Genomic DNA, 19056 nt, shown 5'->3' with positions numbered 1-19056 from the left:
TAAAATAGACAATTAAACATGAAAAAAGTAAAATTCTGTAAAAAATACATTCTGGTCATGTTCTTAAAAATAGAGAACATGGGGTCTATATTATGTAGTTAAGTATATTGACGTGTATTACCAAAATATAAGATTGCATTTACATTGGTAGGCTACAGACTTTGGCAACCAGTTAGTATCTCTTATACCAGTTTACCTTAACACAGTGTTGTGCCACTCAATGAAATTGCTTTAAGAATAAAACGAGTCAGCCTTACTCAATACAAAGCATTTAAACATAGTACATATACTTGCCTCTGGTGAAAATGTGACTTGCAGGGGGTTTAGAGTAAGACTATTAAGAAAGGTCATTGTACAAGGAATTGACTCTAAATGGGAGGTAGGGGGCAATGTGTCAATGGACACTTATAGTTTACAGGATTACAAGAAAAAAAGTCTATTTAAAAAATCCAGTGGCATACTCTCAGTCAGAAAGGGTACATGGGCAAGTTTCACAGATCAGTTTTGTTAACGCCATTTTAGCCCTTTAAAGTACATTAGATACCTGATATCCACAATTGTTTTGGGGTACCAAGTTCCCTTGTGATATTCTCTTATGGTAAGAGAAGACTCAAGATTCTAATCCCATTGTGTACCTCACCTGAAATATCAAAGATAGCTGTGAATTGTGTGGAAACATTATGTCAACTGAGATGATGCAGAACATATACAATCATACAGTACAGCATATAATACAACAATGTCCAAATGTGCAAGTGTTATTCCCACAAGCAGAAAAATGGTGCTCACTATTTATAAATGGTGGACAAGTTCACTACAAGAGTAGATATATTACCAAACATATTAAGTATATTACCATTTAATCAAGATCTAAAGCATTTAAAACCTTTAAATGGCTTCTTATTTTGTCAGGAAAAACTGCCTTTGGCCAGTTCTACAATGGAGAAGCTTAAGTAACTTGGAAACTTGTCACAGTATAATTCTATTTCTGTTTATGGGAATCTGGCATTTGTCTCAATCTTGAGGCTGACTTATACAAGGACCAAGAACCAGTAAATACCTTATAGATCATAGTGTTAAGTAACAGCCTTTAAAAGAAACAAACAAACAAAAATATTGGGCCTAGTTGTTGTATGGTTTATCTTGAGATAGAGTTTGAGATGTAGTTGAGTCACACCAATTATTGTTTTTGAGGGTTGAAACTGACTGCCAATTTCCCTCTACACAACCTATTTATGCAGGTTGGTTACTTCAGTACTTTCCAAACTGGTCCTAGGCACCTCTACCACTACACGTTTAGGATGGCTCCCTCATCTAACACACCTGATTTATCATATCAGCAGAGACTACAAAACGCCAAAATGGTTAGGTTCAATAAGAGAGGCATGCAGTGCCCCCTGGAAAGGTTTGAGAAGCACTGGGTCACATGATGTCAGAGTCGCTTTATGTATCTCTGGTTGCTTTTCCAGTTTCTTTTGCTAATAGTATATGTGTTAGTGTTAGTATTCTGCTAGAAACAGTATTTATTTAACATTCTTTGTCCTGATGTACCCATAATTTAAGACAGAGGAACTGCAAATAAGCATTTTATGTACATTTAGTCTTTTAAAGCAGTGATGTCCAATCCTGCTCCTACAAGGCCAATGTCTTGCACAGTTAAGCACCAACCCTAATTGTCATAGAACAAAGGACAGAGGAGTTAAGAACGGATGGAGGGTATTGAAAAGGTCCCCAGAGCTAGCTGTGTTCCACTCCATTTTAAGACATGTACTCACAAACTTCCCTAAGCACTTGCTGTCAGAAGAGGACATTTAAGTGCATTTTACTTCACGAAGTGGACGAGGATGTTTGGACAGACCCTTGACCCTTCAATATTGACAGAGGGAGCGAGTCTGCTTCATATGAACACTTCAGGCCACACCTTAAACCACAATGCAACACTATCATATGTTTAATTTAAACCCACCCCAAACACCACCATAGTATATAAATTATATTCTATTTGTACGTAAAAAAAAAATTAATAAGAAGAAATGTTTTTTAACAATGAACAAACTACATAGCGGATTCCAAGTAATCAAGGGCTTAGGATGCTCGAGTTCAGCCCATTGCAAGGGTTCCACCAGTAGTGGGCACAAAGATGTACATGCGAATAAACGAAACAAAGGGAAGTTTGGGAGTGAAGGACACAAAAAAAGAGGACTGGAGCGCTGCCCAGGTGTACAATCGAAGCATACTAAATGACTACAGAATACCCATAATGCACTGTGAGGATCATGCTAAATCAATTGATGTGTTTCATGGCGTCTGCAGTTGAATCATTCACTCATCCATTTTATAAACCACTTGTCCAATGTGGGTACAGCATAATATTAAAAGGTATGCACTTGTTTTCAGTTGTTTTAAATAGTTACATGCTAGTTTTCATATGCTTCAACTGATCATTAAGCAGCAAGCACAAGAGTAGCAATCCTTCTGGCACAATCAGTGCTCAAACACTTCCTCAAGTGCACTATATTAGAACATTGACTTAGAGTATAGGAGGTAGGATGAATTTCAAACATAGGGGAACTCTCAACTAAGGTGATGAGCTAAATCAGGTGTGTTTGTTTGTGGAAACAAAATTGTGAAGTTCAATATGGGATTTTATATAATCAAAACAAAACAAACAAAAAACAACAACAACAACAACAAAATATATCCTGTAATGGAAAAACAGGACCAGCTGCTGGGCTTAAACAGGGCAAGGAAGAACAGGGTAATATTGGTGATGGACTGGTACAGAGCTGAAAACAGAATAGAAAAAAATAGAGCAGACAAAGCCAGTAATGAGGGAGGACTGGTGGGGCAAACGGGGGGAAAAAAACATTAAAAGAAGGTTTGGTAAGACAATAAACAGGAAAGCCATGTGGTTACAAAGCTCGATATAAGTAGTCTCAAGAGTTAAGCAATTCGGTTTCTAAAATTCAAACTCCTGCGATTTTGAGCTAGAGATACTGGGGAGTGGCTGTAGGGTAAAGAGCAGGGTAGCTGTGTACAGTAAGTTACCACATTGATGGAACCCATTTAAAACCAACCCCTTCATCTTTATGCAAACTTACCTAGGCAAAAAACAAACAAGCTTTGTGCTAAAGGCCTCAGAGCAAATGAATCCATGCACTAACAAGTAGAGGCAAAACACACAGAGCATGAATGTCTGAACCCTGACACAGAACAAAAACCAAACTAGATAGAAGTGTTGGGATTCAAAGATGGCGCTCTGCACACAAGACTAAAATATTTAAATTTACCTAACCCAGGGGTAGGCAAGTTTGCTCCTGGAGAGCCACAGTACGGCAGAGTTCAGCTCCAACCCTGAAAAAAATAGCAACTTCACGTAACCATAATAATTTGGAAGACATTGATTAGCTTGTTCAGGTGTTTGGTTAGGGTTGGAGCTAAACTCTGCAGGACGGCGGCTCTCCACGACCGAACTTGCTCATAATGAGAAGATAAGACAATGGGAGCGTTAATGTTCACCAATTCAAGAGTAAACCAATCAAAGTGACCCAACGCAATTTCTTAAAGAGGATAATGGATTGCATTGTTAAGGTGAAGACTGAGGGAGAAAAACAGTGTGAAAGCTTTTAGAGGTGACCTTGTACCACAATATAATGGCACCATCACACGTTCTTCTACTGACTCCAGGATATGGAAGAATGCAGACAGAGAAGTGGTTTAAAACATTACCATAAGAGCCTTGAATTTAATGTAGATACGTACAGGCAGTGAGTTAACAGTCATGTGACATGATGCACAATTTTGGCTGACTGAAACCTGGAAGCTCTTAAACATTCTGGATCATATGCAAGTCTTGAAAGCTAGAAGGCCAGACAGTAAAGCATTTTACTGTTTTGGGTAACCCAGAACTACACAACAGAACCATAGTGGTGTGGGCATGTTTCTTCGTGTTAAAAAGCATAAACTGGGCAGTTGTCCAGATGGTTGTTCACTCATTTACTCATTCATTCATGTATACAATTGATGGCCTGGCTGATACGTCAATGAGTTCAGCCTTTGCAAGGTTGATCTGGACATTCAGTCAGGGCCAGTCATGGTCCAATGGTTAGATTCAGACTTGTAACCCATCGTCGTGGGTTTAAGTCTCGGTACTGGTAGGAACTGTCGTTGTGACCAGTACTCTGTTTTACCTTCACCTTCCACCTTCAATAACATGGCTGAGGTAAAACCCTTGAACAAGACACCAAGTGCCACAGCAAAAATGACGGCCCACTGCTCTGGGTATGTATTCAAGGTATGCATACTTGTTCAGTGCTCAATGCTGTGTGTGCACCTGGATAGGTGAAATGTACAGCAAGTACAACTTCCAAGTATGAGACACCAACTTTTCCTGTTTTTTAGTCCTTGATGTTAGGTAAAAAGTGTGGAATTATAAGGTTCAAATCAACAGTAAAACTTAGGCATACAGATAAGAGGAGAGAGCCAAGCATTGATCTCTAGGGTACACCAATGTTTAGCCTAGTAGTCAAATCTTGACAGATATGCCTGTAAGATAAGATTCAATAGTTGCACCATTTTAAATGCTGATAGAGTTGATAGGACATTAAGGGGCGGATGATGGCAAGGCCAGCAAACAGGTCAAGCAGAGTCATGGTAGCTGATCTTAGTCCTTTCCAGTCATAGAGCTTTGGGAAAGAAGAGCTGGGTAGTCTAAGTCATATGTCCTCTTTCAAAGTCAGAATAGTTTTTCCAGCAGGTTGCTCTGTGAAAGGAATGCAAAAAGTTGAAGACAATGTTTTTGGCAGGAATCAAAAATTCAGTATTGTGTTGTGTAACACTTACCAATTCCAACTCAACTGGTAAAACATGGCACAAGCGACACAAACATCATTGGTTCGAGTCTTGAATACACCTGTAGTGGCTATTGATAAATATCACTGCTGAAAATATTTATGGAAACTGAAATCCGCTGCAATGTCAAGTATTGGTTTGAGTGGGGCTATAGTAGGGATTGCTGGTGGGAAAGACTCCAGTGGAATAAGACACGTGTCTGTGAGAACAGTTGTGTAAAAGAGGTGGTTTGATGAAAATCAAAGATGACATGATCTAGAGAACATGCTAGTATAAGTTTGGAAACATCAGACACAGAGACAGAATAAAAGAGCATGCGAGTCATGTACGTTTCTGTGTTTGTCTAGAGCAGACAAATGGTTTCGACTTTGTCAGTAAAGAAAAGGAGCAAAGACGTAAGCAGTCAGACAGGTAGGGGGAGAAAGCAGAGACAAATGGAGTATAGAGGAGTATTTAGTTAAGACTTTCTGGGTGTTAGCAGCACACATGGTAAAGTCTGTTTATCTGATTCTCCCAATGCTTCATGGTTACACAACAAAGAGGAAATATCAAACTCAGGATGACTGAAGTGCAACAGGCGCTATATGTCGGCATGCTGCCCACAAGGCTATTTGAACAAAGATTGTTGGTGTTTTTGAAATACAGATCGGAGTTTATTCCCAGATTCCTTCAGCAGGTTTAAATGAAAAAAAGTGGTGGTCACATCATATATCATCAAATAGAATCTGTTTCTACCATTTGGATCTTGAATACATGCCAAAATGAAAATACTTGCCTGAATCATCTGAATGACTGGTTGATCTATGTTACAAGCTTTTATATACACCAGTAGTTGGAAACTGGACTTCCTGACCGACTTTAGCCCTGGACCATACCTTTATGCATCCTTAATACATGTGCACCTGTTCAGCTCTTCTCAGCTGTAATTCAATTTCCTAATGACATGACTAAGTTAATCATCAGCAACAGAAAACAGAGGGTGTAATTTTCTTAGCATTAACAGCACTGCAGTGGAAATGATCAGGTGGGTTAGGTTGCTCTCCTGGCATATCTACAGAATTGACTTGCCAGTCAAGTCCTAGAAACTTTCTAAATACAGCGGCATCACTCTGGTTTCTGACAAACATTACCATTGAAAAGGCTCAGCACAATTCCTCTCTGACTACTCCATAGACAATATATATATAATCATATAATAAGCATTGATATTCTTACAGCTCTTCACTGGCTAACTGTGCACCGTTCTTTTGTAAACTGCTTAAAACACTGCAGTCACAGACATCTACACATCCACTTCATATATAATTCTACATGGAACTAATTCCACAATACCTAGGAGTCTGTTTTGGACTGCGGGAGTAAGTTTTCAAACATAGATGGCGACAAAGATGCAAAACTTACGGACTGCAGCTATTTTGTAGGTATGAGTGACAATTCAGAGATTTGTTGTAATGGTCTTAAATGACATGCCTTAAGGATATATACCCCTTCAGGTTAAAGGGAGAGATCACCCAGAAGCTTTGGTTTAGGGTCATTTACTTATGACCTTTATCTTATTTTAATGCTGTCTACAATACAGGTGCCATGTACTAATATAAGGCACCCTATGCTAGTCTTCAGTTCTATAGTAATTTCAACATGTAAGTCGTCACTTTAACAATGGTAGAAAAACATAAACATTCAGAAACCTGAATACCAGTCAGAAAAGCAATTAACATAATTTGGAACAAGGTACCTTTCAAATCTGAGAGAATCTAACATTTGGCACAGGGTTGGGGTGGGGGAATCATAGATTAAAAACTACGGGTTGAGCTCTGCGTTCTGTTCTTATGTGAATGCCTCCTAACAAATAAATAATCACAATGTAAAAATATAAAAGAAAGGCAACTTTGGCTTTTGGGTTCACAAAAACAAAAGCAACAGTAATTCTCAGTGATATGTATGTTGCCCTAAACGTAGATAGAATGTGTGTACATAGCGTCACACACGTTTTTAAAAACATAATTTTCTTGAGCTACACTGTGTATTATCTTAACCATATTTTTTTTAAAGTACTATTTTTTGTCAACAAAATGATTAAAACTGAATATAGGGCTGTGCGATATCAATATATCTGAGCATCACATCAGTAAATCCGGTTCTTTGATTAGTGGTAAATCTCCATCAGCTGTTTTCAAATGAAGCGCCAATGAACACACAGAGTCGTAGGTCACTGACAAACTACGCAATATTGCATTCAATTTTGCGAGTGATTCAATGGAGTAGTTTGTCAGTGATTTACGACTGTGTGTATTAACTTGCTTTTGCATTTAAAAACAGCTGATGGAGATTTAACGCTAATTAAAGAACCGACTTTACAGACGTGGTGCGGATAAATATATTGAACCATGAATGACTCAAGTTTTGCTTTACTTTAAATTCATCAGATGATTAGACAAATGTAGGACCCTTTGGTTTGTAAATGCATACTCTCTCAACACCTACTTTGAATAAAAAATTTGAATAGTTTATCCAAAAATTGGAACATGCAAATGGGAATTTGGAAGGAAACACTTTTATATACAACATATGCAACATACATGAGACAACAGCATTCATTTGGTACATCCGATGATCCAAACGCTACAGAAGTACAACACTCAAAATCTAAAAAAAAAAAAAAAAATAAAAAAAGTGTGTTAATTACTACGGGCATTCTGAGAACTCTACTGATTTACATTATATCTTCATTGTGGACACTCTTTTATTGATAAATTATTAGGAAGGCATTTCTTCAGGCATTCTAAGCAGAATTGTAATCATAACACCTTAATTTTTAATAACTTATTGAAGTATTTGGTGTTTTCTTTTCCAAAAGGACAGTGTTGGTTTGCATGAAGATCTAGATGCCTTTGGTGTAAATTATTCTCTGATGCTCATATATATATATATATATATATATATAACAGTTTATTTTCATAAGTATGGCATTAATCACGCCTTTTGCTGCTATAACGAGACCCCAAGAGACATAAGAGCATCAAGACAGTCAGGCAATAAAATCAAGCGAAATCCATCCCAAAGGTAATCAGTAGTGGATCTGTGCATGCCATTCATTGCTTTCTTCAATATCTGAAACAGTAGAGCATTGTTTTGTACAAAGTATCACTGCCATGCAGGAATAGAAAAAGGCCCCTCGTTATTGAAACAAAATTGAAAGAGCTTAATATTCCCTTTTAGAGTCAAGCATTTACATATATCTTCACTAAAATTGCTGGAATAGCCAAACCTGTTCATTAGGTAAGGGTGTCCATATACTTTTGGCCATTTTGTGGATCTCTACGTCTCAGAACATTCAGTTGAATCATTTAGTACAGATGACATGCCATTATCACCATTTTTATCAGGCTTTTCAGCATCTCCATGTTGACTTTTGGAATCAACTACATTAGTCTCAAGAGGTTTTGTGCCATCATTTTCAGACTCTCCTTTATGATGATATTCAAGATGGCGATCTAAAGCAGACAGGAATGTGAAGCGGCTTGGACAGAGAGGGCAACTGAGCAAAACCTTGCAAGGACTTCGCTTGTGATAATATACGTGCCGCCGATAAACACTAAGTAGACCAAAGACTCTACAGCATTCTTTGCATTTGTACTTCATCCTTGGTTTGTAAGTTCCTTTATAGGGAGAACCAAGTAACAGGTCCTGTTCTGTCTTGGATGTGGGCTGATTTTCTTCTTCAAGTTCTTCTGGTTGACCATCACTGTTTGTTTGTGTCGATACTTTCACAGAATCATTATCCTCATGTTCGGTCTTTGACTCCCCAGGAGCCTTAGGTTGAAGCACAGAATTGTGGTACATGGCTACATGCCTTGTAACATCACATCTTTGTGGAAAGTGTCTTCCACAATAAACACAGGCATGCAGAGTTCCCTTATGGTAACGCATATGACGAGAGAGACTGCTTGAGTGTACAAAAACCCGATGGCAAAGTTTGCAGGAAAATATTTTACTAAAATTGCCTCTGTTCATGCCTCTAGGTCTTCCTCTTATACTTGGCCTTAGTGGATCAGCTCGCAGCTTTTGCTGTTTTGTAACCATCTGTCGCATTACACCATGGTACTGCTGTTTCAGCTTAGATGGTAAACCTGAAGAGTCCTTCACTTCCACCTTATCTGGATGCTGTGATTTATGATGCTCTCTTAAATCTGCAATTTGGTTGAAAGGTTCCCCACACAGGCCACAACGACATGGCTCTTGAACCGAATTGATGCCATTTTTCTTAGTTTCTTCTTCCGCAAGCATTTCCTGTTTCTGTGTTACCTCACCGGATGGCCTGCTGACACGAGAATGACTGTTTAGGTGGCTCTGCAAGTCAGATAACCAAAAGAAACGCAAGCCACAAATTTTGCAAGGATAAGACCTGTCTATATTATTTCCTTGATTTTCCTCAGTTCTACTCAAAGTCTTGGAACCAATAGATCCATGCCACTGTTTCTGATGTGACAGTACAGTCTCTTGTCTTAAGAATCGTTTTCCACAGCGTCCACAGCTATAAAAGCGTTCATGAGCATGGTTTTGAAGGTGGTTCTGCAGAGACTCTCGGTCATTGAACACCTTGCAGCACAGAGTGCATTTGAAGCCCTGTTCAAGAGCACGATACTGCTGATGCTGTTGTAAGCTCTTTGGAGTTTTAAACAATTGTCCACATCTTTCACACTTAAAATAAGTATACACCTTCTCTGGTATCTTAGATGATGTCATGGTTTCTTGATTAGGGGGTTGGCACCATAATGACTTGGATGACGGTTTTCCAAACAAGAATGTAAAGTTAGACAACACAGAACGGTCAACCACTGTGAGCATTCCGTTTTCATGGAGAGCGACCTCAATTGATGCATTGATACAACTACCATTACTAATGCTTAATCCATCAGAGGAAAATATGTCATTAAGTCCATGAATGGCCATGTGTTCAACTAGTTTTGGATACTGACTAAACCCTTCACCACACTCTGTGCAGATGAAGGCATCTCCTCCACCTAATTCTTGCATGTAGTCCATTGAGTAAGCCATCATGACAAAGCAAAATGTAGCCTCTTTTGAGGTAAAGTTCAATCGTTTAGTAAACAGAGAGCATGGTATATATTATGCGAGATGTTCAAACATATATATTAAAATATAATAGCTTTGATTAGTATTTTCCAGGAAATAATGTCCATTTAACACTCACTTCAGCTGCTATAAAACAAGGCCAAGTTTCCATATGCATTTAATAAAAAAGCCACAACTGCTCACAGTGTTTCTAAAATGTAAACTTTACCAACTTCCAAAAAAAGTAAAATTCCAAAAGAAGGATTAAAAATCTATCATTAAAAAGTCTTTGATTTTCTATTAAATCAAATCCCCAACTCTGTAAGAAAATGTGACATTTGAGCATAATACAATGATGTAAACCTCGTTATGTATGGCCTGCCTTGTTTCAGGTGCTGGCACGCAATTCAGAAAATGCCATCTGTAGAACAAAAAAAAAAAAAAAAAAAAAAAAGAGAGAGAGAGAGAAAAGTAAGACAAAGGACACATACATTTAGCTTCAAGTTATATTTTTTGCTTAATTAAAATGTTTTATTGTTTCATAATAAGTATTACTTTTGAATTAACTTTACAATAGTTTTGGGGAACTGCTATTAGTTCAACATCATTACCATTGTGGTATAGAGGTAGATTTCCCAAATCTGACTCACAAGCACAAACATAATGATGTTCATTTTACTTATAAAAGAAACACTCTCAGATGACACTAAAAATAAGGTTATGTAAGAAAATTTCTAACTTGGCACATCATTTTTTCCCCATAAATTAACATCAGGGCTCAAATTCTAGCTGTTTATAAAACTAATAATATACAACAGTAATATTTAAAAACATTGTTTAAAACAAAATTTCTGTTTTATTATGTCTTTTAGTATGTTTTAGAGTGTGATATAAACACACACACACATATACACACACACACATATATACATATATACATTGAATCCAGCTCCCTAACAAAAGCACAATGAACAGAATAAATATTTTAACATTTGATAACATTTGGAAACTATTCTACATTTATTTAAAGAAATAGGATAAATCAGTTTAACACCTTCCAAGTAAACTAATAAGCTGCAATGTTCAACATATTGTGAATGTGAAAAATGATTAAGTAAATGTGTTTAGAACTCTGCTTGCTAATGGTGTAGCATCATACACAAGTTGCCGAGTCGTGATGCTGGGAGGCGCGTGTTGATTTGAAACACTGTAATCCAAAAAAAATTTATATTTGATACAGTGAACAGGAACAGGAAAAAACACACAAATAAATTAAAAGGTTGATTTTGAATACAGATATGTTTGGGTTTGTTAACAGTATAATATTTTTGTTTGGTTAATTTTGTTACTCCTTTATGTTTCTGTCTTGAATGTGTCATGAATGTTCCTTGGATACACTGGAAGGCATCATTTATTCTCAAGAATTTTATTATAAAACATCTAGCAAGTGTACAAAACAGGAAAACAGGTTTTGATTTAACTCACCTCAATACTGATGTTTTAAAAGTGATTACTCCCCCTTTATCAAGGCCAGGATGAACACCCAGTATTTCTAAAGACTGACAAAAATAGAAAAACAATGTTAAAGCAGGTATATAAGAACACTGAACAAAGGTCTGGTACATTTCCTTTTCTATATCAACAATTTACAAAAGCGAAAAACCTCTTATATTGTGACAAGAAATTTATTTCATGCACTGACAAAAACAACAACATAGTAGAACAGAAATAATCTCATAATGGGCTAAAATCAATGAAGGTTTCATAATATACATTGCTGCAGATTCTACATTATCATTACATTAATTCAGCTCTTTTATTTAAAGCAGCTTACAAGCTGAACGTCTAAGTATTTTATCAAAAGAGTTATATGATCAAATGAGTATTGGTTAGCGGATTATTTTTTTTAATGTTCTCGGCACTGGATTGAGGGTTAAAGCATCGTGGGAGTTTAATGAGTCCAGCAACAAAATCAGGCTGCTCATCGATCTCAAAAGAAAGCATAATGGTATTTTTTTAACGACAACAACCACTACACAATAAAAATAAACTGGCGGTAAATGCACACATCTATTACAACGGAAATATTGTGGGAAATGTACAGCTCTTACCACATAAAATCAGCGAAACACCATTGCATTAGTAACACCACATTACAAGCCTAAAGCACACGCTACGTTAGCAAAGTTGATTTACTTGTAGATTACATACTTGTTACGCCACATAAGTAAAACCCAAACGGCTAGGTGTGCGGGACATACAATAAACCCCCATGCGTTCATAAAACAGTATTCAAAACGAAACAATCACATGTATTCGCAAATTACCTCGTCGATAGATGTCACTTCTAACAGGCTCAAACGCAGGTAGCAACTTTCTGTTTAGTGGGAAGCTGTAGAGCGAATTCTCTTGAGAATTCAACGTCCACCGTAAATCGGTTTTGTTAGTTTTTTTGACCGGTCAACTGAAGTAGTCGTAGCTTATCCAAAAACAACTCTAGATTCTCAAAAAAGAAGGGGATGAGAAAGAAAAACGAAAGCTTCCTTTTGGCAATCTTCTTCGCGTGCGATTTGATTTGCTGCGTTACCGCCTCCTACAGGACTGGAGGGTAGATGCCAGTTAATGGGAACACCGAACGTAGAGAGGAAAATCTATAAATAATAGTTAATTCATTGATATTCGATGCATGCATGTACTGCATAAAGCATGCTATCTAAATCTGTTACTTTTAGATAATTTGGATAATTTGCATTATCTACTGTGCACATTTGTCTGTTCTGAAACATTGAAGCAAGACAGCAAGAATTTCGCAATGTGAGGCTTTTTATTTAAACTCACCGTTTACTTTCTCCTGCATGTGTTGTGCGGTAATTGGGAGGGTAGTTGTCGATAAATAATTTTAGAAAGAATTAAATACGAACTGTTTTGGGAAGCTGGTTTACCTTGCAATGTGACAGGCAATACTTCATTCAAAATGATTTCCAAAACAGCTGAAAGAAAACTATTTTGTAATCGTGCAGCTTTACATGCAAACATTTGTATGTAATTGATTTTTAATACAGCAGAGCAATGAGCTTGACATAAACAAGTTTCCACCCATTCCTCTAGAGATTAAATGAAAAAGAAAAACACTGGAAAGTGGATGAATGTGATCTACTGGAAATGTAGTTACTGTACATAGCTTTTAGAGATGAGACAAAATCCAGCTTGATGAAAGCAGCGTTCAAGATGCTTAATTGCCATTCCAGTAATGATGGCGTGATGGTGTAATGTAATTTAAGTTGTTATGGAGTCATAGCACTCCTCCCTATGGCCATTAGAGTTAAAAGCAATATGTCCCTGCCCAGATCTCTGTGCCTGGAGTTCAAGTAAAGGCTGCCATAAGGATTTAGATTTGAATCATGTAATAAAAAGACATGGATGTATTTCTATACCGTGAACTGCTTGGCAATAATTTGATCATTTAACTTTGGGCAGTGCCTACAAAAAGAATGAATCAGTGGTGTACATGTGGAATAATGGTGAGAATCAGACTTGTATCCCGAAGTTTCCAGGTTTGAGTCTCAGGTCAGGATTTGTTGGTAGGGAGGATGAACAATCAGCACTCTCTTCCACCCTCGCTCGTGTGATCCTTGAGCAAGAACTGATCATCATGACCTTAAATGAATCTCTTAAGAGGGTTAACATTTAAGCTTAAAAAACCAACTTGCTTGTGTGTAAAAATGGGTGTGTGTGCATATATATAATGGTTTAACTGCCTGTAAATTGCAAATTGGTTTTACTTTTTTAATATACAATACCGTCTTATAGAAGACCCATAGGTCCTTTGAATGCATTAAGTGATTTCTTTAGAAACTGTAATATAATTGAATAGAAACAGCATACATTACATTATTAAATATCTAAAATTATCAATGTGATTTTCCTATTTCAAAAAATGTAAAAACCTTTATCGTTTTGTAATATTAATTCATGTTCAGTTTTTGATTATATTTATATCAAGACCTCCACAGAAAATAAGACCAGAGTAAGAAGCTTAATCAATAAGTTTATTTTGCTTCAGCTTTTTGCTTATTCTTTGATATACATCAACCAGCGTAATACTATTTTATATGAAATAAAATATGCTTTATAAAAATTATGTGCAGACAATAGTTATACAGTAAAGAAACAGCCAAAAGCTACTTGCATTACACGCACAATACATGTAAAAACTTCATTCTAATTTGCTCATATATGGCCTATAATACCAAGTTTAATTTGTCAAATACTTTATGGGTATATAATAAAATCTCTATCTTTTACACACACACACACACACACACACACACACACACACACACATTTATTTCTGTGAATTGTGAGAACTAGACTTCTATTACTTTTATACAAACAAAACAATACTTTCTAACCCATTAACCTAACCCTTACAACACAACAATTTGCATGGTTGCACATTCAGATAAACACCATTTACTATTTTTTCCCCTTGGGGACCACAGGCCAGTTCCCATAATGTCAAACATTTCAGGATTTTATTTGTGGGGGACATTTGGTCTCCACAGTGAAGCATAAACAAGTACACACACACACACACACACACATAATATGTACATAATAATTCTGCATTGTATAAGCATATACCCACACTGTTAACATTTTTTTAGAAATTACAGTATGGCAGTTGATTGCCTTATCTTTACAGGAAAAAAATACATGAAATAACAGCCTAATGCAAAGCATTTCTGGGACCCAATAAAAAAATAAAATAAAAAGGTTGATAACGGTTTCTGGTTCCCAGAATGCTTTGCATGAGGCTGTTCTTATTAGTTTAATTCTTTAAAGAGTTGTTTGAGACTTGTTTATGTTTAATGTTAATTTATATTTGAACAAACCGTTGCCAATTAATTTTATAAATATGAATCTACAGTAAGTTACTGGCAATCAATCAGACTGTTTTACAAGAGCATTAAATACACAAGACAGTCTGTAAAGTCCTCCTTCAGAAAAACGTGCTTCATTTATGCTATACAGTTATACTTCCACATCAGAGAAGGACTTGCTCCCGTTCTCTTTGTTACGAATGTTGGGCATTGAATTTGTGCAGGTATTTGTGCGTGAAACTTCCTCTGTGAAAGCGGATTCCAAAACCTTCAGGATTGACTTGCGTACCTTGTCTTTAAAGTCTTGTCCCATAAAAACATACAACAGTGGGTTAAGGCAGCTGTTTAGAAAAGCAAGACTGGTTGCAATGGGAATTCCAACAGTGGTGACATATTGCAGGGTGGAGCTGTATGTTTTTCCCATGTGGTTTACCATCTCTATGAGCACCAGGATATGGTAAGGAGCCCAACACAGAAAGAAGGTGGTGATCACTGCTGCAATGATCTTGAGGGGACGGGCAGTTCGGCCAGACATGGAACGGTTTCTTTGGAGACGATGGATGATAACCGCATAGCAGGAGACGATGATCACAAAAGGCACCACAAAACCTATGATGAAACGGGTAATGATCATAGCACGATGCCGCAGAATCCGGAGCTCCACCACCTCTGGTGTTTCATAATCATCAGAAAACGCAAAGTTGTTAAAGCAGTTGATAATGTTTGGGTTACTGTGGTCGGGTGCAGTGTCCTTGAAGACAAAGTAGGGTGAACTCAGCACCAGGGCAAAAAACCAAACTCCAAAGCTCACCACAGAAGCTCGTCTCACATTCCGATGGTTTTGTGCCCAAATTGGACGCACCACAGACACACAGCGGTCAATACTGATCACAACCAGGATGTACACACTGGCAAACATGTTGAGGAAACTGAGAGTGCTGTTGAATTTGCACATGAACTGCCCAAAAGGCCAATGGAAGCTCATAGCCGTATAAGCCACACTGAGAGGGAGGAAGGCAGTGAAGAGGAAGTCTGCTACAGCAAGGTTCAGAAACCAGACCGTGTTGACCGTCCTTTTCATTTTGAATCCAGTAACCCAAATGACAATGCCATTCCCCACCACTCCAAGTACAAAAGCCAGACTGTAGACTATCAGTGACATGATGTTAAGAGATTTCTTGAGATCTGTATCCTCATCATAATCATCACCATAGTCATCTTCATACTCGGATGAGTTGTAATTGACATAACTGGTTGAAAGATTGTATGAATCCGTCATTGTAAATCTTCAAACCTAGGTTGACAGAACAAATATGGTATTTAGTAAATAATTGTAAGCAGTCAGATAGACTAAACCTGATCTAGACGGGACTAATTAACATGCTGTTCTGCTTTTGTCCACTGGAGGCCAGAATTGGAGTAGAAAAATGAGAAAAGCTCCGAACATCATCAAAAAAGCATTTTCTCTACTAGAAGTGTAACATTTCGCATGGAAATTATCGGTCTATTCAAATAAGTAATTGATCCCATTTTATGTGATGTCTGTACATACGGTGTCTTTTATACGTCACTAAACTGAACTAACGCAAAATGTCAAATGTTTTTTTCCCTCCAGTTTTTACAAGAGTTTATTCCATGTGTAGTATAACAGACATAAAGGGAGTGTCGTTTTTATGTAAACATATAGCCTATGTAAAATCATAGCTCCTATAAAAATAATACTGTATTGAAAAAGAACAACAAAAAAACTGATTCATAGAGAAAAAAAAATTCTAGGCTGTCAACCAAAATGTGACTGTTAAGACTTTATGCTATTGTTAAACCATCAAAACGGTTAAATGCGCAATCCAAACGATACACAGATCTCTGCTGTAACAGACATCCGAGTCGATAACGATGATGACTATGCTCAAATGACTTTTGCCTAAACATTCATAATAATAATGGTAGTTAAGTTTCACAGTAAGACAATATTATCAAAGCGTGCTGCTTACCTAGAGTTGCCTAATAAGTGACTTCCACAAAATAATTCGATAACACCTGTGACTCGCGAGAGCACAACTGCAATGACCTCTCTTGTTTCTTGTCGGGACACTCAATCGCAATCTGGAGTGACGTCACATCACCACCCTCCAAATTCTACTCGGTTGTTGTTGTAGCTGTTCCTTTTTTTATCACGATGTTATAGTATTTTTCTTGTAGGCTTGACCAGAGCGGTGTTTTTACGTACGTAGTGCACTGATACCGTTAGACTAATCATTTTTGGAGGCGTCAAGCCTCTTTTACGGGTTGTAACTTGCCAAATATTTCCAACATTTGAGAGCCGTGGAATGACTGCGGTTCCCCGAATGCGGTACCGCAAGCTGCCATCCCCTGACAAAAACAGTATGTTTGGAAAAACGAGTAAGGCGATCTCATACGACGATGTAAGACAACTTTAAAAATGTATTTAGTATAGGATTACAATTGTAGTTGCAGTATTACAGGTTTATTACAATAATTTAATAGTCCTATCTCCTGCATGGCTTTTCTAAAACTTGCATTTATCTAGGGCTACTTCTTAAATGTACAAACCATAGATGTCAAGTTTTAAATGTGCCATCTGTGTATTGCCTTCACTTGAATTGTATGAACATCTAAGTTCTCCTAGCATATAGTCAATGTTTTTATTTTATTATTAGTGCACTTAGTTTTTAAATATACTGTTAACATATGCATGAGCAGTAAAAAGGACTGTTGCTTTAAATTAATCATAACATCACATGAAATCTTGCATAATCAAATTTACATAACTTGCGTAGATTTCCACACTTATGTGACAATCATTTGGAGTATCTTACATCATAAGACAAAAAGTTGCATATGCTACAAAATCAATTACATTTATGTAAATAAAACCATGTGAAAACACATTATTCATACTGGAAAGAGTTTTTATTCCTTTCAGAAAGGTTGCAGTGAGATTTATAATATTTCAGATGATCTAGTATCATATCTGAAACTAGACAGAAGGCTCAACCATTTTACTTCTACCAACAACCCAAGTATGCAGTGACTCTTTATTTGGTTTTCTTCACTGTCCCAAAGAAATGTTGGCTTGAGGTTTAAATGCAGGCCTTGCATTGACTGGTGAATGAATGAACATGAACATGCACGTCTTGTTTTCCCAGTAGTACATATGACAAGTCTAGTCACTGCATCTGTTTATGATTTACAGTGGCCACAGCTGCCCTGTGTGTCATGGTGACTCTGTTGATTTGTCTAGTTGTATTCAAGGCAAAATAAAACCAACAGGTTGTATATATATCTTAGAGTAGACATGTTTCCCAAGAGATTTGAGAGTATTTATATGGCACAGATGTAATAAATCAATTGCTTAGGGTAATCATGTCATTGTAGAGTTAAACAAAAATGAATCAGATCCACACAATCAAAGATAATTTTGGAAGAGGTTAAAGAGGCTCTGCAAACACTCAATGCTAACACAACTTACAAAAGGGGTTCTGTCAAAATTTGGTCCTTTGGCCAAACTAAACACTGGGATGAGCAGACAGAGACAGTTTTGTAGTTTGCTTATTTTGGAATACAAACAATATGACTATGTTACATCCCAATGAATATCAAATGAATATGTGAAAATATTATTAAAGAGTGTTAGAAGAATACAAGCTTAGCACCTAACGTTTTATAGAAATAATTGTATTTTAACATTTTTGATGCATATGACTGCGTATTATCAGAGTGTTTCAGTTTGCGGTAACCTCACCACTTTCTAGAGTCACTTTCTAAAAGACAATTATTCACTGTAGCCTACCTAAGATGATATATTGTGTATAGATGGATTTCCACTCCGTTTTCTCAACACTAAAACCATAAAAATGTTTAAAAACGTCTAACAGTATTTTTGGAAATACACAACGAATGCAAATTGGTAGGAATGTTATGATGCCAGTTTTTAAGTTAATCAGTGTTTACCACCTGGAATGAATATAAATGAGTTTTGACTCTTTCACAATATAAACTCATTGTTTCAGTTGTCTTTTACAGCACAATATACATCTGCACTACAACATGCTTGCATAGTCAATGTAGTCACATGCATTGGTCAAACACAGCAATGACTGTGAAACATAAGAAAATCATAATCAATCCAAGCTGTAGAAGGTTGCTGTGTAGGTGGATGAGTGCTGTGAGATTACAGTCCCCTTTCCACCCCTTCTTCCCATGGAGGTTTAAAAAACAGGAT

General features: G+C 36.9%; 2 protein-coding genes across 2 annotated transcripts; both read right to left on the bottom strand.

Annotated features, from left to right (window-relative positions):
• Positions 1 to 7215: 7215 nt before the first annotated feature.
• Positions 7216 to 12520, bottom strand: si:dkeyp-84f3.5 (uncharacterized protein LOC334144 homolog). Its single transcript, XM_043261886.1, has 3 exons — positions 12255 to 12520; positions 11413 to 11486; positions 7216 to 10348 (listed from the first exon to the last, which is right to left on the bottom strand). Exon 3 carries the CDS (start codon positions 9910 to 9912, stop codon positions 8170 to 8172), a length of 1743 nt encoding a protein of 580 aa, XP_043117821.1. The 5' UTR covers positions 9913 to 10348; positions 11413 to 11486; positions 12255 to 12520; the 3' UTR covers positions 7216 to 8169.
• A 1435-nt stretch (positions 12521 to 13955) lies between these two features.
• fpr1 (formyl peptide receptor 1) lies at positions 13956 to 16089 on the bottom strand. Its single transcript, XM_043260046.1, has one exon. It carries the CDS (start codon positions 16087 to 16089, stop codon positions 14962 to 14964), a length of 1128 nt encoding a protein of 375 aa, XP_043115981.1. The 3' UTR covers positions 13956 to 14961.
• Positions 16090 to 19056: the final 2967 nt, after the last annotated feature.

Source organism: Puntigrus tetrazona, chromosome 16 (genome assembly GCF_018831695.1).
Source record: "Puntigrus tetrazona isolate hp1 chromosome 16, ASM1883169v1, whole genome shotgun sequence".
Lineage (NCBI taxonomy): Eukaryota > Metazoa > Chordata > Actinopteri > Cypriniformes > Cyprinidae > Puntigrus > Puntigrus tetrazona.
This window is presented reverse-complemented; position numbering and strand designations above follow the sequence as displayed.

Bases quoted from the DNA above. Each gene is read 5' to 3' on its own strand.
- si:dkeyp-84f3.5 (XM_043261886.1), bottom strand. From the start codon at position 9,912: ATGATGGCTTACTCAATGGACTACATGCAAGAATTAGGTGGAGGAGAT.
- fpr1 (XM_043260046.1), bottom strand. From the start codon at position 16,089: ATGACGGATTCATACAATCTTTCAACCAGTTATGTCAATTACAACTCA.